This window comes from Trichosurus vulpecula, chromosome 3 (assembly GCF_011100635.1).
Source record: "Trichosurus vulpecula isolate mTriVul1 chromosome 3, mTriVul1.pri, whole genome shotgun sequence".
Lineage (NCBI taxonomy): Eukaryota > Metazoa > Chordata > Mammalia > Diprotodontia > Phalangeridae > Trichosurus > Trichosurus vulpecula.
Genome location: NC_050575.1, coordinates 218,081,007 through 218,104,578, shown reverse-complemented (window position 1 = coordinate 218,104,578; position 23,572 = coordinate 218,081,007). Strand labels below are relative to the sequence as shown.

At 35.0% G+C, this 23,572-nt stretch overlaps 1 protein-coding gene across 2 annotated transcripts in view; it reads right to left on the bottom strand.

The window, feature by feature from the left end:
- The window catches only part of BIRC6 (baculoviral IAP repeat containing 6), a 295,513-nt gene that overhangs the window by 203,116 nt on the left and 68,825 nt on the right, over positions 1-23,572 (bottom strand). For both annotated transcript variants that reach the window (XM_036749540.1, XM_036749541.1), the window contains exons 5-13: positions 22,332-22,443; positions 21,032-21,114; positions 18,117-18,339; positions 17,881-18,041; positions 12,969-13,027; positions 9,693-11,087; positions 6,054-6,203; positions 2,169-2,394; positions 507-667 (exon numbers count right to left, since the gene is read on the bottom strand). In XM_036749540.1, the coding sequence (XP_036605435.1) occupies positions 507-667; positions 2,169-2,394; positions 6,054-6,203; positions 9,693-11,087; positions 12,969-13,027; positions 17,881-18,041; positions 18,117-18,339; positions 21,032-21,114; positions 22,332-22,443 (2,570 nt within the window). The remainder of the gene's footprint in view (positions 1-506; positions 668-2,168; positions 2,395-6,053; positions 6,204-9,692; positions 11,088-12,968; positions 13,028-17,880; positions 18,042-18,116; positions 18,340-21,031; positions 21,115-22,331; positions 22,444-23,572) is intronic.

Genomic DNA, 23,572 nt, shown 5'->3' with positions numbered 1-23,572 from the left:
CACATTGCTACTGTCAGAAGCCAGTCAAACTCATCTCTTGCTGACTCCAAGTTCAGTATTCTATCCGCTATGCCAAAAAAAACTAGAATTTAGATAATATCTTAAGTTTTAAAAAGCACTTTCCCTACAACAACTATATGAGAAATGAAGTATAGCTATTATCCCCATTTTATAGAAAAGCAAAGTGAGACTCAGGGAGGTTAATTAACTACTCTAAAATTTGGAATTTAAAAGGCTAAATTTCTAGTAACTACATTTGTGTATGTATGTATTTTAAATCACTAAATGAAACATATTAACAGTAAAACTAAAATGATTCCCATGCTAAACAATAAATTTTAGAAAAAGAACTGAGAAGTGGAAGAGGGGGAGGGAATCAAACACTAGTCAAGAATAAAAAAAATTCCTTTAGGTCAGTATTCACCCTCAGCCCTCCCCCCCCCGTCAAAAAAAACCAATTACAATATTAAATTTCATTCAAGCTATAAATTTTGTTCCTTTCTTACCACTGACTTTTCCTAAGCCTGGAGCTTTGTTTTTCAGCAAAGTCACTTGTATCTGTGGTATGTTGGTGATATTTGAATTCAAAACAAATTTAAAGTCCACATGTCCAACCATACAAGCTTTAGGCAAGACAAGTTCAAACACATGTTCGTCCCAGCTGTTGCTGTAAAATAATCAAAAAAAGTATAAATACACACTACAACAACTAGAAATTTGGTCCAGCCATGTCATTATCATGTATGTCAATGCTTTTTTTTAAACAAATTTCCTATAAATGAATCATTAAGTTTATTTACGTACTAATTAACTAGTAGAACTAGTAGATAACACTGGTCGACTTAAACTTTTAAAAGGGATCTATCCCAAAAGAAGAAGAAAAAGATACATATGTACATAAATATTTAAAACAGTTCTTTTTGTTGTTGTTGTTGTTGTAGTAGTAGTAGTAGTAGTGGTGGTGGTGGTGGTGGTAGTGGTAGTGGTAGCAGCAGCACCAGCATTAGTAAAGAGAGGGAAACTAAGAAGCTGCTCAACTAACTGGAGAACAGCTAAGCAAATTACAGAATATGAATGAAATGGAATATCACTGATCCATAAGAAATGATGAAAAGAGACGATTTTAAAGATTCCTGGGAACTCTGAACTGATATTCAACGAAATGAGCAAAATAATGGGAACAACTTATACAATGCCAACATTAAAAAAGAAAAACAACTTTGAAAGACTTAAGGAGTCTCATAATAATAAGCATCCGCAGTCCTACAGTATCAATGACAAAACATGCCATCAAATTCCTAAGAGAGAAATAAAGATACAAGATGCAAACCGAAACACACATTTTACAAAATGAACAACTGGGAAATTTGTTTTGCTTTACTATGTATGTTCTTCCTTTGTTTTCCTTTTAATATACTTAGGGCTGGGGGTTAGAGGTATTGCAAAGTATGAGCAAGAGGAATAATAAGGATGGGGTTAAAAAAATTAAAAGAACAGAACAAAGGCCAAAAGGAATTATAGAGAAAGAAGCTTTGAAAATTTTATGGTGGATTTATAAACTTAGACAAGAAAAACAATTTCTATGTAACAGATTCAATTTTATATACTATCCCTTCCCTCTGTTTTACAAAAACCACAAAAAAGCTCAATTTATTTGATTTTTTTTTAGTTTAAGAATAATTTTTTTAAATGTGGGAAAAAGTAATTTAACCTCAAAGATTCATACATGTTAGAATTTGATCAATCATAACAATCTAAAGTAAAGTGAACAATAACTTCCATTTCATGCTATAAGGCTAATCTTAAGAATATACTAGTGTTCAAAATTTAAATGACACTACAGAACATTCAAAATAAAGAACTGAAGAAGAAGAAAATGAAGAGTAATGCACAAAATAATAGCTTTCATCTACACAATGCTCTAAGTTTTACAAAATCTTTTGATTGAAACAACCCTATGAGGCAGGTAGTCCAAAAAAGCATTATTCCTACTTTCCAAATGAGTTTAATAAGAAGCTGAGTGACTTGGTCACAATCACACAGCTATTAAGTTTTCAAATAAGAATCTTAAAACAGGTCTTCTAACTCCAAAGCCATACAAAAGTGGCATTTGCATAAAACTGAATATTTTGTATAACAAATATAACAATGGCCTAAAAATACTTTACCTATCAGTTTGCAGTTTCCAAGTTCTAGTGTGCTGAGCTGCATCTCCATGGTGCTGCTGATGCAAATGCTGAGGATGCCGTCGTTGCTGCTGTTCCTGCTGAACTTCCACCCAACACGGAGGAACAGTGGCTGAAAACCGTGGGGTTAAGGTCTCAAAGCGGGTTAGTTCCACTAATGATGTCATAGTTTCAAGAGTAAATGGCTGGTCCACCAAAAGATCAACTCCTTAATATAGGTTGATAAGGAATAGAAGGAGAAGACAGTAAAAAAGCTTTATTAATACATACTCTTGTCTATACAATCATAACTTGTCAATTTACCAAGATGAGTGGATAAATGTGTTTACACAATTAGTCAATAAGCCTTTATTGAGTATGTTCCATAAGCTTAATAATAATGGTTTAGAGACAGGGATGAAACCAGAAAAGGCCATCCCCTACTTTCAAGGAGCTTGTGTTCTATTGACAAGAATAGAATATGATTGAGGAACTACATAAAACAAGCACTAAGTAAGACAAAGACTTACAAAGAAAACAATGATAGGTCTGATAAAACTTTTCTGACAGAAAATTTCTGGCCAGGCTATATTAGCCTAAAAACTGACTTCTAGGTCCTAAAATGTCTAAGTTAGAGAGCTATTTATTAGAAGTTATGTTAAACATAACTGTATAAGGTGTTTCTCTGGATCAAAATACATACAATTAAAACTGGCATTAAGTGATAAATATCCTCCAAAATCAAAATAAATTAATTCACGCTTCTAAATTCTTATGCAATTCTTTTCTGTATTCTTCATATTGAAAGTTAACATTCTGTCTTCAATTATAATATCTTTATTTATCTTACCTCACCTACAAGTCTATGAACTCCTGAGTCAGTAGTGACTGTCTCTCCTCATTTGTTTTTTGTAGCACCAATGACTATAAGCACGGTGCTTCACTAGATACTCAATAAAAATATATGTTGAAAGAATGGATGACAACCATCAAAATAAATATATAAAATTAATATCAGATGTTAGGAACATTGTCTATCACTCATCAGTGGATTAAGACACACACAGACATGAACTTCATCCATAGGTCTCACAATAATAGCAAAAAATATTTTTCTCCTCTGAACACTGATATCTTTGAATATATAGAAAACAAATGAACAGATGCTCTTGTTTCAATTTATAAAGGATAAAGCAGAATCAGGGAAAACGTTAGAAAATCTAAGGCAGAGAACTTTTATAGAAAAATCTCCCCATTTCTCATTAATTTGTTAGGATTTGTTTTAAAATTTGGTCTAGCCATAAAAGGAGTTGTTAAATTTGTTTCTGAAGCTAAGTACTGTTAACTAATTATTGCATGGGATTTAAATGTTAGACTATACTGTCTGAAAGCATTCTTATGTCTCCATGACAATTATATATTAGACTTATGAAAATAATTTTTCCCCTCTTTTACCACAAAAAAAATTTTTACTGCCTATTTGATAGTATAATGCTTACTATTGACTACAGTATAAAAATAATTAGTGTAAAAGTACAATAAACTTTCAAGCATGTAAATTAATGGAAGGAAGTGGAGCTATTAATAATGTGAAATGACAGATACTATAAAAATAATATCTGGATGAAATTTATTTTTTGACCAACCCAGAACAAAGTACTTTCTCTTTTAGAAAGTTACATTTAGAGACTTTAATGCATTGTTGGTGGAGTTGTGAACTGATTCAACCATTCTGTAAAGCAATTTGGAACTATGCCCAAAGGGCGATAAAATCATGCACACCCTTTAACCTAGCAATATCACTACTACATCTGTATCCCAAATGAGATTAAATAAAAAAAAGGAAAAGGAGCTATTTGCATAAAAATATTTACAGTAGTTTCTGGAGGTAAAGAATTAGAAGTTGAGGAGATGCCCATCAATTGGGGAATGTCTGAATAAGTTGTGGTATGTGATTATGAGAGAATACTACTGTACTATAAGAAATGATGAGCAGGATGCTCTCAGAAAAACCTGCAAAGACTTGCACACGCTGATGCAAAGTGAATTATACTGCATACAAAGCAACATCAATATAATAAGATGATCAGCCATGAATGACTTAGTTACTCTCAGCAGTACAAAGATCTAAGACAACTCTGAAGGACTTATAATGAGAAATGTTATCCATTCCCAGGGAAAGAAATGATAGTGTCTGAATACAGACTGAAGCATACTTTTTTTTTAATTTTTTATTGAGGTTTTTTTTTCTTGTCTAGGTTTTTTTTTCACAACATGATTATTATGGATATGTTTTGCATGACTACACATGTATAACCTATATTGAACTGCTTGCCTTTTCAATGGGGGAGAGTGGAGAGGGAAGGAAGAAGAGAATATGGAACTAAAGTTTTAAAAACGAATGTTAAAAATTGTTTTTACATGTAACTGGGAAAAAATAAAATACTAAATAAAATCTTTTTTAAAAAAAGTCAAATTTATTATCTATGCTGATTTAGCATCTAATACCTAGGATTGTAGTTTATTTTATATGACATATTTATCTTCCCCAAATTGACTCTAAGAAAAGGATTTGAAGGCAGAAATTAAGTTCCCAAGACAATTCAATAAACCTTTGTTCACTGACTTCTTCTTGATTCCCTATTTTTGCCCTTAGTCTCATCTCCTCTCCTTTCCTTGAGGAGCATGCATCTTTGATTTTTTTCTTCTTTTCTACTAGCTCCTTCCCTGCTAACCACAAACATGTCCTGGTTTTGCCCAACTTTAAAAATATATATATATTTTTTAACTTTCATGTGATCACAGCTGCCATCCTCTCAAGCTATCATTCATTATCTCTTCTCCATTTCATGGCTAAATTCCTAGAAGATAACTGTACTCCATTTATATAATTCGTCACCTCTTATTTAATCTGCTAAACACTGCCCCCACCACCACCCATGCAAACTAATCTTATCACTATACAAAAATTGCTCTCTCCAAAATTACCAGTATCCTACTAACTGCTAAATCAAATGGACAATGGCCTTATCTTACTCCTTATCTTTTTTGCCCCCTACACATCATTTGATACCCACAGAAACATTTAACTTCCTTGAATTCAGGTGTATTTTTCTTCTTTTTCTTTTACCTCTAGCACTGTGCCTTGCACACGGTAGGGACTTCATGAATAAATGAGAGACACAGAATCACAGAATTTTAATTAGTAAGGACATCTAATGCAAGTCATACACAAAAGGAACCTCTACTACAACACACCTAAACAAGTAGGCATTATCATTAAGATAGAGAAAATAGCAATAATAATGCCATTATGAGGATCCAATGAGACAGAATATGTTGCCTGAGAGAAGCAAAATCTCAGGAGAGGAAAGCAAATGATAACTATTTGTTAATACTCTCCTAAAACTGTTCTGCTAAAAGAAATAGTGAGTAGAAGATGTGAAGAGGAAGATTTAAGAATATAAGGAAAAATTTCTGGTCAACTGGACCTGTCCCAAAATGAAGATAGTGGGTTCCCACTCCTTCGACATTCTTAAGCAAACGATCAGTTATTAAAAGTCAGAATTCTCTGAGTTACTTCATATTCTGTGATTCCATGTAAAACCCAGTCCATATAAACAAGGATATTTCAAGGAAATATCCAGCAAAACACCATCAAGCAATCAATTACATAAAACACCCTAAGTATAAGCATCATCACCATCTCCATGAAGAGATGAGCTGGACAATCAACAGTTAATGGCAAAAAGAAAAAACCTTTTTAAAAAAACTATCCAACAATTGGCGGAAAGGAGGGATTGATGAGGGAATGATTGGTGTAAATTAAACTCAAGAAATATCACAAGATAAGAGACAAGTAAGTCAATAAAACTGTTAACCTCTTACCTGAAATACCAGGACTTGAAGGATTAGACAAGGGCTTGGTACCTTCTAATGACTGTTCAACTCCTTTAGAAAGGGATCCATCCACAAGTATATCAGTTTCATCAATGTCATCACAAGTTCCTCCAATTTGGAGGAAATGAAGCTCTCCCCCTATAATATGGTGAAAACTCATTAACAGAGACAGTTGACCATATCAGAAGGTTCACAACACAACGACGTTGAATAAAATGAAATATTAATTCATTAGAACTCTTATAATGAAAAATTAGCAGGAAACACAATAAAGGTCAAAGTTTTTCAAATACATTCTAAGAGATTTATTTCTTATTTATTTCTTGAGATGGGCCATTAGCTAATCAAAGAGAAATTTTTTTTAAAAAATACTAGTTTTAAGTGTAGATGAGAAAGCCCTCATCTGACTGGTTTTCCATTGGGAGAGAGGGGGAGAAAGGGACATGAATACTACTCAATCCTGCTGTAACCATAAGATCAGGTTTAAAAGCCTCTCAAGGGGGAGCTAGGTGGTACAGTGAGTAGAGCACTGGCCCTGGACTCAGGAGGACCTGAGTTCAAATACAGCCTCAAACACTTGACATACTTACTAGCTGTGTGACCTTGGGCAAGTCACTTAACCCCAATTGCCCTACCTTGCCCCTCCAAAAATAAAATAAAAGCCTCTCAAGTCTAAGCAGAACAGGGAGGAGTCAGGAGGTAATGGTATCATAGATTTAGATCTGGAAAAAATCTGATGGGTTATCAAGTCCAACCATCTCATTTTACATTAAGTGCCAAGGTCACACAGGAAAATTAGAAAGCCAAGTCCTAACTCAAAACCCAAGGCTAACTCCAGTACAGCATCAACTGGTGTGGCAACTTTAAGACATCGACTTTGCATTCTGAAAAAAATCAATCAATCAATCGGCATTTATTGAAAGTGCCTATTGTGCCAGAAACTGTAGATAAAAGTACAAAGAAAGAAACGTAAGCTCACAGTGAACTTACATTCATTTTAACAAATCATTAAAAGGCTAGGCATAGTACTGTTTTTTGGTCAAATTTTGTGCTACAATAATCACTGATGGCAGAGACACGACTTCACCTAAATCCCAAAAGGAACACAATCATAAACTTTCACATACATCTATGATAACACTTTTTAAGACACTAAAAATAAGAGACAATGAAGAAATTAAAGTTGTACTTAGTGGATCAAATGAGAAATTTTTAAAGCACCTAGCACATAGTAGGTGCTATATATATCTCTATTCCCCCAGATCCCTGCCCATTGACTTATCTTTTTATATCTGCAAGACCAGAAATTATACTTAGTGAGTGTTTAATAAGCATTTGCTGAATCTTTTTACTCAACATCAGGACAATAGGTCAGTGAATAACTGAATTCTCTAGGTAAATGAACATTCTATACTGTAATTAATATTCTAGCCCAGAATTGTCCTAACACATTAAAAAAAAAAGCTTAATTAAATTCTGTTCTCTTCTAGTCAAACGATTCTGCCATAAATCCCAAGCACCAAGCCATAACACAGTAATTTACACCTAAAGTTAAAACAGATACTTAAAATAGTGAAGTATATACAGATCATCAATTACAGGTACTAGGTAAAACTTGCTGGTAGCAAACCGACTTTACGGATTACAATCCCTTCAGCTAATCATTTCACACAAATATAGTACTTGCAAAGAGCTTTCTTCACAACACTCTTAAGTATATCATGAAGTAAAATGACATGACCTGAAGCCTTTTTTTAAAGAGAGGACACATGATCAACCCTTGAGAAAGTTTCAGATCCCTAAATCCTATTCCATACTCTTGAATGACTCATTCAAAACACATTCCTTACCCAAGATTAATGAACATAAGAATTCAAGTGGCCCTAAAAAAGTAATAATCTGGGCAGTTCCTATAAGGAAGGGCTCAGATAAAAAATTTTTCAAAAGGCATCAGGTACCCTTTTCCATAGAATTCAAGGAAACTCTTAAGTCTTTTCCACAGACTAACAATTCCTGTTGACCAAAGGAGAAGAAACTTGAGAAAGCTTCCTCCTTCTAAACTGATTCTGTAACTGAAAACTATAAATGAGTCTTGTACGATGACTTTTAGTCCTATCCTGACATGTATTCTAAGGGGAGACAGGCAGAAGCACATACCACTTTTAACCATTTCAAAATGCAGCTATGATGTAAAAAAAATATATTTTTCTTTAAAAATTACAAGTTTGCATCTTTTCAACTTCCTAACAGTTAAGTTCTTAAAATCCCTTTGAATATATCAGACACAACAAATAGAAAAACCACCATTATGAGACAATATTCTCAGCTAGCTTGACAAGAGAATTCATGCTACAAGCTTACAGAAATATACCATATGTTTGAATTTAACTCATCCCTTCTTTAATCCATACTATCCTATCAATTTCTCTGACTATAAAAAAATGTTTAGCAAAAACATTTCCAACTATTGGGAGCACAGTTTTAACATGTAAAGGATACTCAACAAATGCTTAAAACTGAACATTATGTTTCTCTTACTATATTTAGAAAGAGGGTAAAATTGTAAATAATATAAAATGTCTATAGTACATTTGTTTCAATAGATTATTCCCACAATAAGCAATACTATAAAAAAGACATACAACATAAAATTTTCCATGATCATGGAAAAGTAATCAAAAAAGTATATAAATACCATGTATTAACCAAAAATTTTAAATTCTTTTAAGTTCATTTAAAACAAGTCTCTTAAACAAGTCTCTTTACTAAAAAGAAATACTCTCAAAGTCATATAGAAAGGAATTCTCAATAACATGATGAGATGACAAAAATAATTTCAATATAAACAATCTTTTAATTCAAAACTTCATTTATGTCAATTAATTTCAAACACTTAGCCCATATAAACTCATCAGAAATGTTAATTCTCAACTAATTTAAGTTGCATCCTCTTCTTATCTTGCCCATCCTTTGGTAGAAGTGGTACCAATTTTAAAAGTTATAAGATGAAGAGCAAAAAAGAGAACAAAGGGAAAAAAGAGAAAAAGAAGGAACCTGGATAATCCTTAAGTTGTATATTCAAGTCATTGAATAATTCAAAAACTAATGAGATCTTGTTTAAAAAAAAAAGCAGGAAGATGGAAGCAAATAAACATATTACCACAAATATTGACTTAGACAAAAGAAGTGGCATAAGAGATATTGGTAAGGACAGTTATGACTGAAAATAAGGTATGCCAATAATGAATTGAGAGAACAGGGAACCTTTTACTATAACAAAGAGAAACTCTACGGAAGAGCATAAGAATTATACAGGATGAAAGGATGGGATAAATCTATATCAAATGAAGAGAGATCACTACCAGTTCATTGAAGCAGAAATATTTCAAATAAAAAGGAAAAACTCACATGCCACACTCCCCATCCCCAAAAAGGGGACATAAGGAAAATTAGCTTATCTAACTGAAAACACATTGTAGGAAAATAAATGTATTAATGACATTAAAAATCTAATGACGTTACTCATAAAAACCTAAGAAGAGAACATCTATCAATGTACTTTAAATTTTGGCCTTGAATCTCTATAAAAAAAAATTGTGAGGAAAAACTTCCACCAACACAGCTTACCTTTAGTGCATGCACACAGCCTGTCTGTGCCTGAGCAGTATATGACAGAGACGAACATGTCCTGTTCCTCAGTGCCCTCCTTTTTAGGAGGCTCCACTTTGGCCAAAATTTCAAAGTTTGAAAGATCTATTATTTTTACATATCCTCCCTGAGTAGTTATTACCAAGTGTCCCAGAGTAGAAATATCAGACTTTTTTTCTCTCTCATTGCCATTCTTTGAGGTTAGCTGCATTTCTTCTACAGGCTCCTCACAATCATCCTCTCGATTATCCAGTATATCTGGTGGAAGCAATATAAGTGAGGTAATTGTGTCCTGGGGATCTTTGATATGCTGGATTTTTATTGGCTCCTCCTCTAAAGTCACTATCCGAGTGGCATAATTCATTTTATAAAGCACTAAATATCCACCACTAATACTTCTCTGCTCAGGCTGAATTATTAAAGGAGTTTGTACATCTGCTGGTGATTCATGTTGGATTACACTGATATTTGTGCCATTCACCACTGTAAGATTAGATTCGAGCTCACCTTTTCTTCTGTTACATAGTGCTGAGTTTAATTTATTTAAATTATTCAAGGCCTCTACTTGATTTATTGCACTCAAGGATTCAACAGGGCATGTCCTCAGGCCCACTAACAAATGAACTCCGTCTGCACAAGGAGTGATAGAGTCCACACAAAGGTTCTCCTCCTCTGCAAACTTTGGCAGCCGCAAGCACTGAACCAAAGTACCGGGCTTGGGAAACATAGAGTTCCACTTGTCAGAGTCTGGAGAGGTAAGGTTGGCTGCCGCATCTGCAAATTGCTGAATGTAAGTCACGGGAGGATCCTGCAATAGCAACTGCTCCTGACTATCCAGCTCCATTTCAATAATCTGAGGAACTGTGAAACCATCATCATGTAAACTTTTACTCATAATATTGTTCATCTGTGAAAATATTTTTCCTGCTTTTTCATCAGATTCTTTAATGCTATAGAGTAGCAAAATGGGTAAAGTCCTCCTTACCAGAGGGGAATTTAGTTCAGAATTGTTGCAGGATTCATTATCCGTTGACCCTTGTTCTGATATACTTTCACCCTGAGTCCTGCTTACACCATCCAGTGACCTGTGAGAGTTACTGCTAATGGGAGAGGTAGCAGGGGATTTATATGTCAATAATCCCCCAGCTAATAAACAAGGAAAGGGAATGTTGTGTTGTTCCAGGTGCTTTTCTTTTGTCTTTTCACTCTTACAATTAGCTACACAGGGATTTGCCCCAAGTTCTTCAAGATCCTTAACAGTATCTTCAAGGACATTTGCCACAATTTCCCACTGAAGTTTCTCCGGCTGCTGGAGAATGCTGAGAGCTGTTATATCGAGGCTTACTTCCATGGCTTCTTTCTGTGATGTATGCCCTTCAAAAATGAAAAGAATGTGTTACACATAGTGTTGTGAAATCAAGGCAAAAATTACTGTTATTTTTAAAATTTCCTTATGTACACAACTGTTTAATATTTAAATGGATAAGATATTCTGAACTAGGGTTATTTTGGAAGAATAAAAATGATTTTCATATCATACTGCTTTGATCTTCTTTTCCACTTATAGCATACTATCCTGGGTCATTATTTGAGAAATGCAGTCATTTTAATAAGGTGGAAACAATAAAATGTTAAAGACAACACTAATTAATTTAGTAAAATATAAGAAAAATATTATTTCAATATTCATTCTCAAAATATAATTCCAACTATAATCAATTATATCCTACAGGAAGGTTATCAAGGACAAATTTCTTATGGCAGATTAGGTTATAACTAAGGATACATAGGATTCTAAACTATTAATTAAATTAGTTATATATGCAAGGAACTTACTCTAAGGGAAGAAGCACCATTAAAAAAACACAGAAGCCTTAAATAAGTGATGTGTATTACCTATTAGTTTTATTTTATTGTATTACTTACTGTTCCCCTCAATTAGTATGGATAACTGATTTAATTGCTTAACTGTCTCCTCATTGGTTTTAGGACCATCAGATTTAGAAATGACAGGAACTATGTCCAACTTATTTGACAGATGAGAAAACATAGGCTTCTTTGCAAGTAATGGAGCCTTCATTTAGTACATTTTAAAAGCTATCAATAGCCATCATTTAGGTACCTCACTAAAATCAGTGGTCTCCACTATACAAAATCCCCCAGTAGACCTCTATCACCTACCAAATTCTGACCCTGACTTATTAAAACCATTAAGTCTACTCCCGCATATATAAAAGATCACTAATTTTCTATTAAGTATCACTTAAAGGACAAAGTTCTGCTCTAATCACAATCCTTGTGAATGACTGCAAAACAGCCCCCTTCCTAAGCAACCACTCAATACTTCTTGCATTACACTAAGAGTACATAATGTCCTTCAAATAAGGCAAAATCTCAGTTTTATATATGAATCACCAGTGTCTAGAACAATGCTTGATGGTAGATATTTAATAAATGCTTACTAACTCCTAAAGGCATTCCTTCTTCAAATACCTGCCTTCCAAGACCAATCAGTGCTTATCTTATCCCTACCTTCTGTGATTTTATGCATTATCATGAGAAATCTGTTTCTACAGACTTTCTCCACTAACAGAAATTGTAACCTAAGATTTGGTAGAAATTTTGTAGAGATTTGCCTGAGAAACAGGTGAAGTGACAAGCTCCAGTCATGTAGCTAGTAACTGTCAGGTGTGAGACTGAACACAGATTTTCATGGTTCTAAGTCCAGTACATTATCTCATTATGCAAGTATTCTTCTACAAAAAAATTTTTAATAGTTTAAAAACATCTTCCTCCAATCTTTATCTTTTTAAAATAAAATGTACTAAATTATTATTTAAAGTTAGCTTTATTAAATTAGGATTATCAATTTTGATACCTCATGTAAGTAAAAATTAAGCCATTCCATGTTTGTTAGCTTTTTATTTTCTGATTCTCATATCACAACCATAGAATTTATTTGTTATTAACTACTTGGGGTTGAACAGCTATCTATCTCCCTTCTCCCTTGCAAAATATTTCATTTAACTTAAAAATAAGTTAAAGGTCTCAAGGGTAAATCCAGAGCCACTTATACCAACCTTAATCATCTCTTAGTCAAAATAGTTTTGAGCAGTCAGTGTATGTGCAAAGTATTCTGTAAACCTATATTATCCAAACACATTTAAAAAACAAGCATGCTCTATGACCAGGTTGAATTCACAGCTCCAAATGTGAGGGAGAAAAAAAAAAGACCACACATTATTTATCACATACCCGTCACTGATTCTGATCTGGAATGCTCTTCACTGTCTGAATCCTCCAGTAAGTCATCACTTAAAAAAGAAATGAGCAAAAAAAAAAAAAAGAGCAAATAATTTTATTTTCAAACCAAAACATTATTATACATGATACTAGACATCTAAATCTGAGTATACACTATATTACATAAAGCATACAACACCCAAAAATATTTCTAAAAAAATTTTAATCATGTGCACTACATTATGTAAAATTACTTTAGACATAATATTTAGTAGTACTACCATCAGCTATCAGTTCAACTTATACCCAATATTTCCTTTTCGGACATTCTATTAACCCTTAATAATTTACATAGGGAGATGTGTAGAAAAAATTGCTGTTAATAGGAAATTATGTTAAGAAGTGTAAAATCAGAATACTGAGATTTCAGGAACAAGTCCACAATTCCATGCTGACAAGGAAGGTATGAAAATAATGGCATTAAGAAAACCGAATTTTAAGGTAAACAATAAACTGGATGTTTTGAAAAAAATGTATGAAGTTACACCATTAAATTCAAGGCCAGAGGAATTCTAAATGGAAAATACAAGAAAGAAATGTTCTGAATATTACTGACCTGTTAATTTTAGGAAGTTACCTGAGTTACAGATGTTGTACCCTGCCCATGATATATATTCTCAAGTTACAGTTCAGAACTGAATGAATGTTGTCATTAGTCTAGCCACCCCAGCACCACAAAAGTAACTTTAACCAACTTTAATTTTCATCTTACAGCTACCCTCTGACAACACTTCTAGAAGTTAGAAGTCATCTAGGTAAAGTAAATTCTGGCAAACAAAGTTCAAGAAGCTCAGTACTCCTTGAATGCCATTAACTAACAATCCTCTAGCAATTTTAACTCTATTCAGATATAGCACCCTATTAATTTGAAACATGGGGGTGAGGGGGAATTGGGGTTAACTGACTTGCCCAGGGTCACACAGCTAAGAAGTTTCTAAGGCCAGATTTGAACTCTAGTTGTCCTAACCCGAGGGCCAGTTACTCTGTCCACTGTGCCACCTAGCTGTCAAAGGACCATATTTTTATATTTATTTCATTTACAAAAAGATTCATTAGAAGCATAAATGCAGGGGAGGCTGGCATAACTTTGATCTGAGCAGTTAAGGAAGGTCTTGAGAGAGGGGGAGGACTGTGCAACTTGTAGTTAGAGACAAAAGTCAGAAACTTGAGTTCATTGTCCATGGCAATAAAAAACTAGAAGAGAATATGAGTGGGTCGGGGTGGGTGGTGTCAAAGTCCTCGAAGCTGAAGTCTGTGCCAGACTCAACTTCATATTCCACTCAATACACAGACCAGTTCCTTGACCATAGTGAGCACTTTAAAATATCTGTTGAGCTGAGTAAATAATAACTGGTACATATTAGAATATAGGCGATCTGATTTAAATGTCCCATTTAAGTTTAACAAATGAAACTATGGTAATTATTTTATTTTATTAAGTATGAGGTATTTTTATTTTTTCTTTTTATTAATTTATTTTTAGTTTTCAACACTCAATTCCACAAGATGAGTCTGAAATTGTCTCCCTCCCCTCACTCCCAGATGGCATGCAATCTGATTAATTTTTCCCACAATCAGCTCTCCCTTCTATCACCACCCCTCCTTTCTCTTATGCCCTTCCTTTCTATTTTCCTGTAGAGCAAAATAGATTTCCATACCCCATCGCATGGCAATTATTTTTAAACATTAACATCATTAACAAATCTAACATTTTTACCTATAGATTAAAGGGCTATGTGCTTGATATAATTTTATCAAAACTCAGTGAAAATGAAAGCAAAAGGGGCGGAGCAAAGATGGCAGCTGGAAAGCAGGGACTTGCCTAAAGCTCTCCCCCAGGACCCTTCAAACACCTATAAAAAATGGCTCTGAACAAATTCTAGTACTGTAGAACCCATGAAATAGCAGGGGGAAGCAGGGTTCCAGCCCAGGACAGCCTGGATGGTCGCTGGGTAAAGTCTATTGCACCGTGCCGGGCGTGGAACGGAGCAGAGCCCAGATATACAGGCAATGGGGCATAGAAACCTATCTTGCCCTACAAGAAAGTAAGGGAAAAGGGGATGGGGAGGAGTGGGGTGACAGAAGGGAGGGCTGACTGGGGAATGGGGCAATCAGAATATAGGCCATCTTGGAGGGGGGGGAGGGTAGAAATGGGGAGAAAATTTGTAATTCAAACTCTTTTGGAAATCAATGCTGAAAACTAAAAATATTAAATACATACTAATTTTTTTAAAAAGTCATAGCAGAGTCTCATCACTGATATCCCCACACACTCCTTTTTTCCTCAGAGTCTGCTACCTTCCAGCTTTAATTCCCAAATTCCTTAGAGTGGGATTTCTCTAACTCAGGAATTTACACAGAAAAGAATGCTTTTCCTTATTTCTGAACAGGTTAAACTTGCCCAGTAGAGTTTTTCTAGGTCTTGCAAAATCTTTCCAATGCTACAACTTGAAACAATGACACAACTCAAAAAACCTAAATGCAATTTAACAAAATTTTAGCATAGCCCAAAATTCTACATAGTTAGGTAAAAACAAATACAACAAATCTTAACTAAGCACTTAACTGTGCACAGAGTTAAAATGTTTAAAATGTATCATTAGCAGACAGACAACACTGTCTTGTTTCAAATTACTAGAAAATCTTTCATTTATCAAAACTAACATAGAAAGAATTGAAAATGTCTGTGGATGCTTATACTTATTGTCAATATAATTATGTTGTTGTACTTGGAAATCAAGGTAATAATTCATATTGAAGGAATCATTTCAGGCCTTGATTACTGCGGCCAGGATTGACTAGTACTGCTTTCAAGTAGGAGAGAGGAAAAAGATGATCAAGTGGTTTAATGTGAAGAGCAATGTAAAAGCACCATTTCAAAAATATTCCATGAGTCCTGAGGTTAAGACGTTAGAAGAAGCAGGAAGAAGACATCTAAGCCTGTACCAGTGTGAAGATGTTCTGAGGGCAGAGCATGGTCAAAGGCCAAGAGAAAAAGATGAATTGATAGTTGTTTTTTTATCTACTAGGTTCCAATGACAACTCTTCTCTTTCAGGGCCTCTTAGCCTAGAGCATGACAAAAGAGGCCAAAAGTCAACGCTGGAAACCTAGTTTATGGGGGAGTCCCATCTGCTCCAGGAAGTATTTCCAAAGTGGGCTTAGTCTGTATCTTGAAATGCCAAACATACTACAAAGATAAACGATTTATTACTATCTTCAATAGTTAGATATTTTCCTATGTTTATCTACTGTCTCCCCAAAGACTGGAAGTTTCTTAAGGGCAAGGGCTATTTTGTATCTTACGAAGTCCCAGGAAAATACACAATGCCATGCACACAGTGAGGTAGAATGTTAAAGAGAATTTATCAACAACCACTTATTAAGTACCTGTTAGGTGCTTAATCAAGTAACAACTACAGCCCTACAAAGCATCATATTCAGCAATTTTACATAATGTTTAAAAATCAAGAAAAGGGATTTTCTTTTAAAGAACTCCTATGCCGAAGAATGCCATTTGGCATTTTAGTGTAGGAGACAGTTTTATTTCCCCCTACATGGTTTTCACCAGGTTCTGATGAAATAGAGACCACCTATAGGTGAAAGCAATTAAATATCCAAAGGGATAATGCTCAATTAGAACACCCATATTACCAAACAATCATAAGTACTTCTTCAACACAGCTTTTCCCATTAAGCGATTTCCTCAATTATTCTCACTGACTATAACTCGCAAAGCCAAACTTCAACACCATTTCTTATACACTCATTCTAATACTCAACTGTAAAGTAACCTAGACAGAGTTAAGGAAAGAAAAATAATTTCTCTCCCTTTTTTGTGTTACTTATAAAGGGACAAAATACAAACCAAAAGTCTAGGACTTATGTCACAGATAAAGCAAATTATTATATGGTGACAAAGAATCTAAGACCTTATGGGTAAACAGCTATCTATATAAACATGAGTTCTTATCTTTATTCTTTTCTTCCCATCACCTGACTCAGTTCCATGAAGCTACCCTCCAGGTCCTTAATTCTGTTCCTTCATCCATTGGCACCATAACAGATCCCCAAAAGGTGTGGCACTTCATTCCAGACAACTACTTGCCTACTCACAAGATTTATATATGTTACTCTGAGATCTGAACTAGTTACACAGAGACAACTGAAAGCCTCCACAAAACCAAGGTGGCTGGGCTGAGAAAGCTGCATAAACTGAAGGCTCCTCTCCTCTTTTAAAGACAGCAATAGTAACCATAAAACACAAGATCTTGAGAGGAAACCTAGAAAGGTAAGTTGAATAGGTCAAATGGCATTTTAACAAGGTTCTTCCAACATTACTATATTCACCAAAATTTTGTAATAAGACTGCAACAAAGTTAGCCACAGACTGGTGATCCAATGTCAGATATACCACATTCTCTGCGTATCTCTGATTCATTTTACCGCTCATTAACACCAACACAATTAGTGAATGAAATAAAGGAAAAATACTTAAACCAGTCAATTAGTTTCTTAAGAGATTCACCAAAATGTTTTGTGAGAAAAATGGACATCATTTATGCTAAAATGAAGAATTTTTATTATCATTTTGTTACCCTGATTAATAAAGTCTTAAAATTGACTGTACTATCAATCCTACAGAGTAGAAGCTACATACTGCTGAAGAAAATCTTTTTTTGGAGAAAAAAGATAGAATACCACTGATACCATCATAATGTCTGATTTCTTAAACCTATTAAAGCAAAGAGAGAATTTTCTTTTTGGTAGAAATTACAAAAAGTAAAATAAAATTCAAAAAGATGTTTGATGACCATTAAAAATAATGGTCATTATTAAAGCTTCTTAATTTTGCAATTTGTGTACCTGTCTCCTTCCAATTTTGGTATATCTGAGCAGCTAGACGAGTCTTCCAGCCAAGCTAAAGTTGGTCTCCTTGAATCAACTCCTGAGCTTGGTTCTCCCAATAAGACAAGCTGTTGTACAATTGCTGGATCATATGCATTGATTTCAAACTTTAAGTGCACCTAAATAAATAAAAAATATAGGTTTATACTAATTTTTTTTCATTAACACTTTTCAAGTTTCAAATAAAAACGTACCTTCATAAGTTTGGAAACATCCCATATGCAGATTTTTCCTCGTTTTGTTGCAGCAGCTAGAAAATGAGGACAGCTTCCAGACCCAAAGCAGGATATTCTGTCAGTGCCATCAGTACAGGGAAATTGTGCTGGACTCGTTGCAAGTGTAACTGACAAGGGTACGTTCTGCGTGTGTTCACCTTTCACAAATGGGCAGTTTGGGGAATGTCTCTCATGTTCAGACCTTTACAAAAGATTTTTTAAAATTACCAAAATATCTAGCAGATAGTCTGCACCAACAAGTGAAAGCAAGTCTAAGATAATGCAAAGTATTTCTTATTAAAATGATGACATCAATTTCTATAAAAGTCTCCCCTAAAATAAATCATACTGGCTTCATTAGATTAGATTGTGACCTCCTTAAAGGGACTATTGAGGACAAGCTCCTGTTATTTAGTTCCAAATATGGGACACAAATACAGTTTGCAAAATACCAGTGTTTAGCTTATAATTATTGCCCTACAACTAATGTCTGCTCCATCAATAGCCCCATTAAATAAGAGGTTAAGGATCAAAGCTGCAACTTGCAGTCCAGTCTATCATTCCTCTTTCCTGCTCAGCCAAAATTCAAATTGCTATTCCTACAACTTTCCTGGAAACCAACACCTCTGGTCTACACACACATACACACATATATGTGTATGTATATACATACATACATCTATATGTATATAAATAGATCTCATGTATATATGTATATAAATAGATCTCATCAACGTGATTATGCCATCAAGAATGTAAATGCAACCTATCCGTTGCTTCTTGTGAAATACTGAACCATATCTTCCCAAAAATAGATCAGAGATGAACTCAACAAGGAGGAAAATTTATAATATTAAAAAAAAAACACCATACGACAACACTCAGCCTATCCATCTGCTATCTATCATTCACTACATGACCAGCATATGAATAGTGAGAGATGACTTTAGGTGGTGTTTTGATTGCCGTATGTTACTGGTGGCATGCTAAATCATACTTATTACCTCCTTGAAAAGGCAGAAAAGGATTCAGGTAGTGACATTCTTTAAATGAAAAAATGGAGATTTTTATGTTTGATCCTCAAAATGACAGGGAACCACTAATGTTTACTGAGTAGGAATACAACAAAGTCAGACCTATGCTTAGTAACATCACCTGGAGAACTAAAGAGAGGACGAAATGACCTGAAGGGAGACCTCAGGCGTGGAAATCAACCAGAAGGCTAGTGTAATAGTCCAGGCTGGAGAAGAAGTGGGTCTGCACCAGGATGTGGTAGTGTCAGAAGAGGAAAAGCAGCATAAAAACAAATGTTGTGCCAGTAGAATAAACATGATTTGGCAGTAGATCGGATTTGGGGTGGGGGGACAAGACGAAAGGAGAAGGAGTGAGAAAAGAGGTGAAGCCAAAAAATAACACCTAGATTGCAAACCTAGGTGCCTCAGAAAATGGTGTTCTCAACAGCAATAAAGAAATTTCATAACAAGGAATGGATTAGGGGAAAGATAATGAGTTCTGTTTTGTACAGAAGATTTAATACAAGATTCTAACCATAAAATGATTTCCACCACCAACATGTTTTTGGACTCCCCGTCAGTACATTAATGCTTAGAGAAAGCAAATAAACCAGTCCAAGCCAAACAGATTTATGAAAGTAAATTTACTATGGAAATAAGTGGTGCAAAACAATGTATCCCTCAGGCAAATTATTTTTTTAAACCATGTGATATTTAGCATATAATTCAGGCAAATGCTCCTCTTGATTAAGAATAATAACAAAAAACAACTATATTTTAAAACAAGAAAAAATTACCTAAGCTCTTTGAGAGGAGGGATTGTCTCATTCTAAATGACTTATTTATACTCCCTAAAACTATCACAGTGGCTGACATAAAGCAGGTGCCTAATAAATGCTTACTAACTGACCTACATGATAAGTAACACCTATTTCCACATGTTTAGAAATCAATAAAATCTAATCCAATTCTGGTAATCACATAGAAGAGGCAATATATATTCTGGAAAAAGCACTGGCAGGTAACCTGAGTTCAGAGCCCTCACTAGGTCACCAAGGCAACTAGAGTTTTGATCTAGGCTACAAGGATACCTATCAGCCTAGGAAGGTTTGCACGGGAGTCAATTTACCAACCCTACACTTCACAATTCCTAGACACTACTAAAATCCCTTACCTCTCTATATACCATCACAACTGAATGTCCTGTTCCTTTGTCATTTTTCTTGTGAGATGTGCTATTCTCCATTGCCAAATATGTACATGGACTTAGGCCAGACTCTTAGCAGGCAAAACACCCACTTGCCCAGGGAAATGACACTCAACTGGCACAACCATTCCCATACCTTTCTGCCCCAGCTACTAAAAAGAACTTGCTCCAGGCACCAGAATTCAGTTATGAATCTGTCTGGATTTTAGTCTTGGCCCTGTCACTAAGTAACTGTGTAATACATTAAGAAAACTAAAAATCTCCATAGGCCTCAAGTTTCTCACCAATATAAATAACCAAGAAATCATATGAACTCAAGACCACTAAATTTTCTTCTATCTTCACAATTTTATAAAATAATCATTCATCACTATATGCCCCTGAATTTACTGTCTAAGAATTTATGGCAGATATTTTAAGAAAAGAGAAGACTTTATCTTAGAGACTCTAAATCATTAGTTGTAACCAAGCAGAACAAATCCAAACAGCTCGTTGTGACACTATGAAATAATATAGTAGTCTTATCATGCATGTGTTCAATACAATTAACACTTTCCAAAGCTCCACCAGGCCAATATGCTCATGGGTATTATTACAAGACAAGAAACAATGAATGAAATCACTTGGGTGACTGATATAATCTCTACTAAGTCAAGACACTGAGTGAGACTCACCATGGTTCATCAGTAGGCTCCCAACAAACGAGACATACACTACAAGTAAAACACATGGCTCTGTCATCTCCAGATGAGGCAGGCTATATAAAATGATATGGAAAGATCAACAGTTAGGCACAGTAAAAATGTCAAAATAATCAACCAATATGGCTAAGAAGCATGGTAGTAATAGTATCTTTGAACTTCATATTTCCTTTCAATGAACACTATCTAAAAGGTTATTTAAGTGTTTATATTGTCAAAGAAACCCCTCCCTCTCAAAAACATTTGTTTTGTTGTTCAGTCATTTTAGTCATGACTAAATCTTTGTGGACGCATCTGGGATTTCTTCTTGGCAAACATACTGGCATGGTTTGCCATTTCCATCTCCAGATCATTTTTTCCAGATGAGGGAACTGAGGCACACAGGGTTAAGTGACTTGTCCAAGGTTACAATGCTAGTGTCTGAGGCTGAATTTGAACTCAGGTCTTCCTGACTCAGGCCAGCACTCTATCCTCCTAGCATCTAGCCTGGCCTCACCCCCCCCTCCCAAATTACACTGAATTTTAGTCTTCAAACTATATTACCTTATAAACACACAACTAAAATTCATGATAGGATGACTGATTTAAAGTTAGAAGGAACCTAGGAGATTACCTAGTTTAATATCGTCACTTGACAGATAAACCGAAACCTGAAACACAGAGAGATTCAGTGACTTGCTCAAAGTCACATGTAGTCAGAAGGGGCAGAACTCAAATTCTAAACCAGCTTATCTGAACCAAATCCTAACTCTTTCCACTATAACATGCAAGTCTCAAGTAGTTCTTAAACTAGTAAGTAAAATATAACCTGAAGAAGAACATTAAATGTATTCTTAGCCAACAGAAAATGTGGAAAATGTTGGTAGGTTTAATAAAAAAATCAGTGTTTTTAACGGTAGAATACCTATGTAAAAAGCAATGAAAATTAATAAAACAGAAAAGCATACCAAACTAAGTAGACTGACTTCAGAGAACGTGTTGCCCTACAGACTGAAGTTTATTTAGCTCAATTATACCCCACGTGTGTAATGAGGCTCTAAAGGTTATTATTATCAATATTTTTTAAACGTACATGGTATACATATTTTACTAGACATGATGAAGGGTTAAAGGATATGGATTGACAATCATCCATACATGCAAGATTGGACAACAGAAGATCTAGGTGTTAGAATCAAAAGCCACAAGTTTGATCCTTGGCTCTAACTAGTTTTGTGACCTGGGATAATTAAATAAGTTAAAAGCTAAGATTCAATTTAACTTATCTTTTTACCTGGTGATAAAAGCCAGCCTGAGCCATGGGATCTGGCTGTGCCCACCTATATCCAACATGAGGCCATGAGGTGAATGTCTCCCGTCTGTTAGCTTCACTGTACATCAATGACCTAAAGATAAACACATTTGCATTACTCAATTTGTGCATCAAATTATAATGATGCACATGAGCCCCATCATTTTAATATAAGAAATTCCCATGTTGTTGTATCCATTCATAAATTGAGCTTCCTTGTAATTCTGACATTCAATGTATACTGTGTTAAAAAGAAAAGCAACTAGTTTTAGACATTTATTTCAAAAATTAAGCTAAAGTTTAATAACTATGAAATAAGCTAAGGAGAAAGACTGATGAACACCTTCAAATGTGTTAAAATAGTCCATCCTATAAAGCAGTATACCAAAGAATGGGGTAGGCCAAAATGTAGAAGCCAAGGATCCTACATTTTTACTAAAGGACAGTTCAGAGAAACCACAAAGAAACTAATAAGTATTACAAGCAGTAGTGGTAGTAAGAAACTATTCCTTCAGTAAAGGAAAATAATACTAATAAGAGTGGCTGTAAGATTCTTCTACACATGCAGGAGAAAAACATTAGTGTCCTACCTCCCTGAAACAGCCATTCCATCACAATCCCTCCCAGAACCCTCGTCAGCTTCCTACAAACACCTCCACACACCTCACCTGTGCCTGCCCCCTCACAGGTACCCCCATCCTTTTCTAGCGACACACCACTAATGCCATAGGATGACTGCACCCCAATTTAAACTCCTAAGGATGAGGACAAGCTACTTCAATTCCTTACTCAATAATTAACATTCACTCATCCTCCCTATCCCTGTGATTCTGAACACCCAACTGACACTATTCACCAACCCCCACTGATGACTCCCTTATGCCCATCTCCCTCAACCCAACACACCCCCAAACATCCCACTCTAAAGATACTGATCCTTTCCACTGTGCTCTGTGGAATGCCTACTCTCTAGGTAACAAACTTATTTTTATCTTAACCCTTTCCCTCTCTTACTCATTTCTTATTGTACCTACTAGGACCTGTCCTAATGACACAGCTGAATTGCCACCTTTTAAAGCACTCTGGTTTGCATTTTCACTCTTATCATCCCCCAACTCACCAATCATTTAAGAGGACTTGGAATAGACTCCCACTGCCACTTCTAGCAAGGACAGTGGAGAGCTGAACTGGTTCACTAAGGGATCAAGATGGGGAAGGGAAGA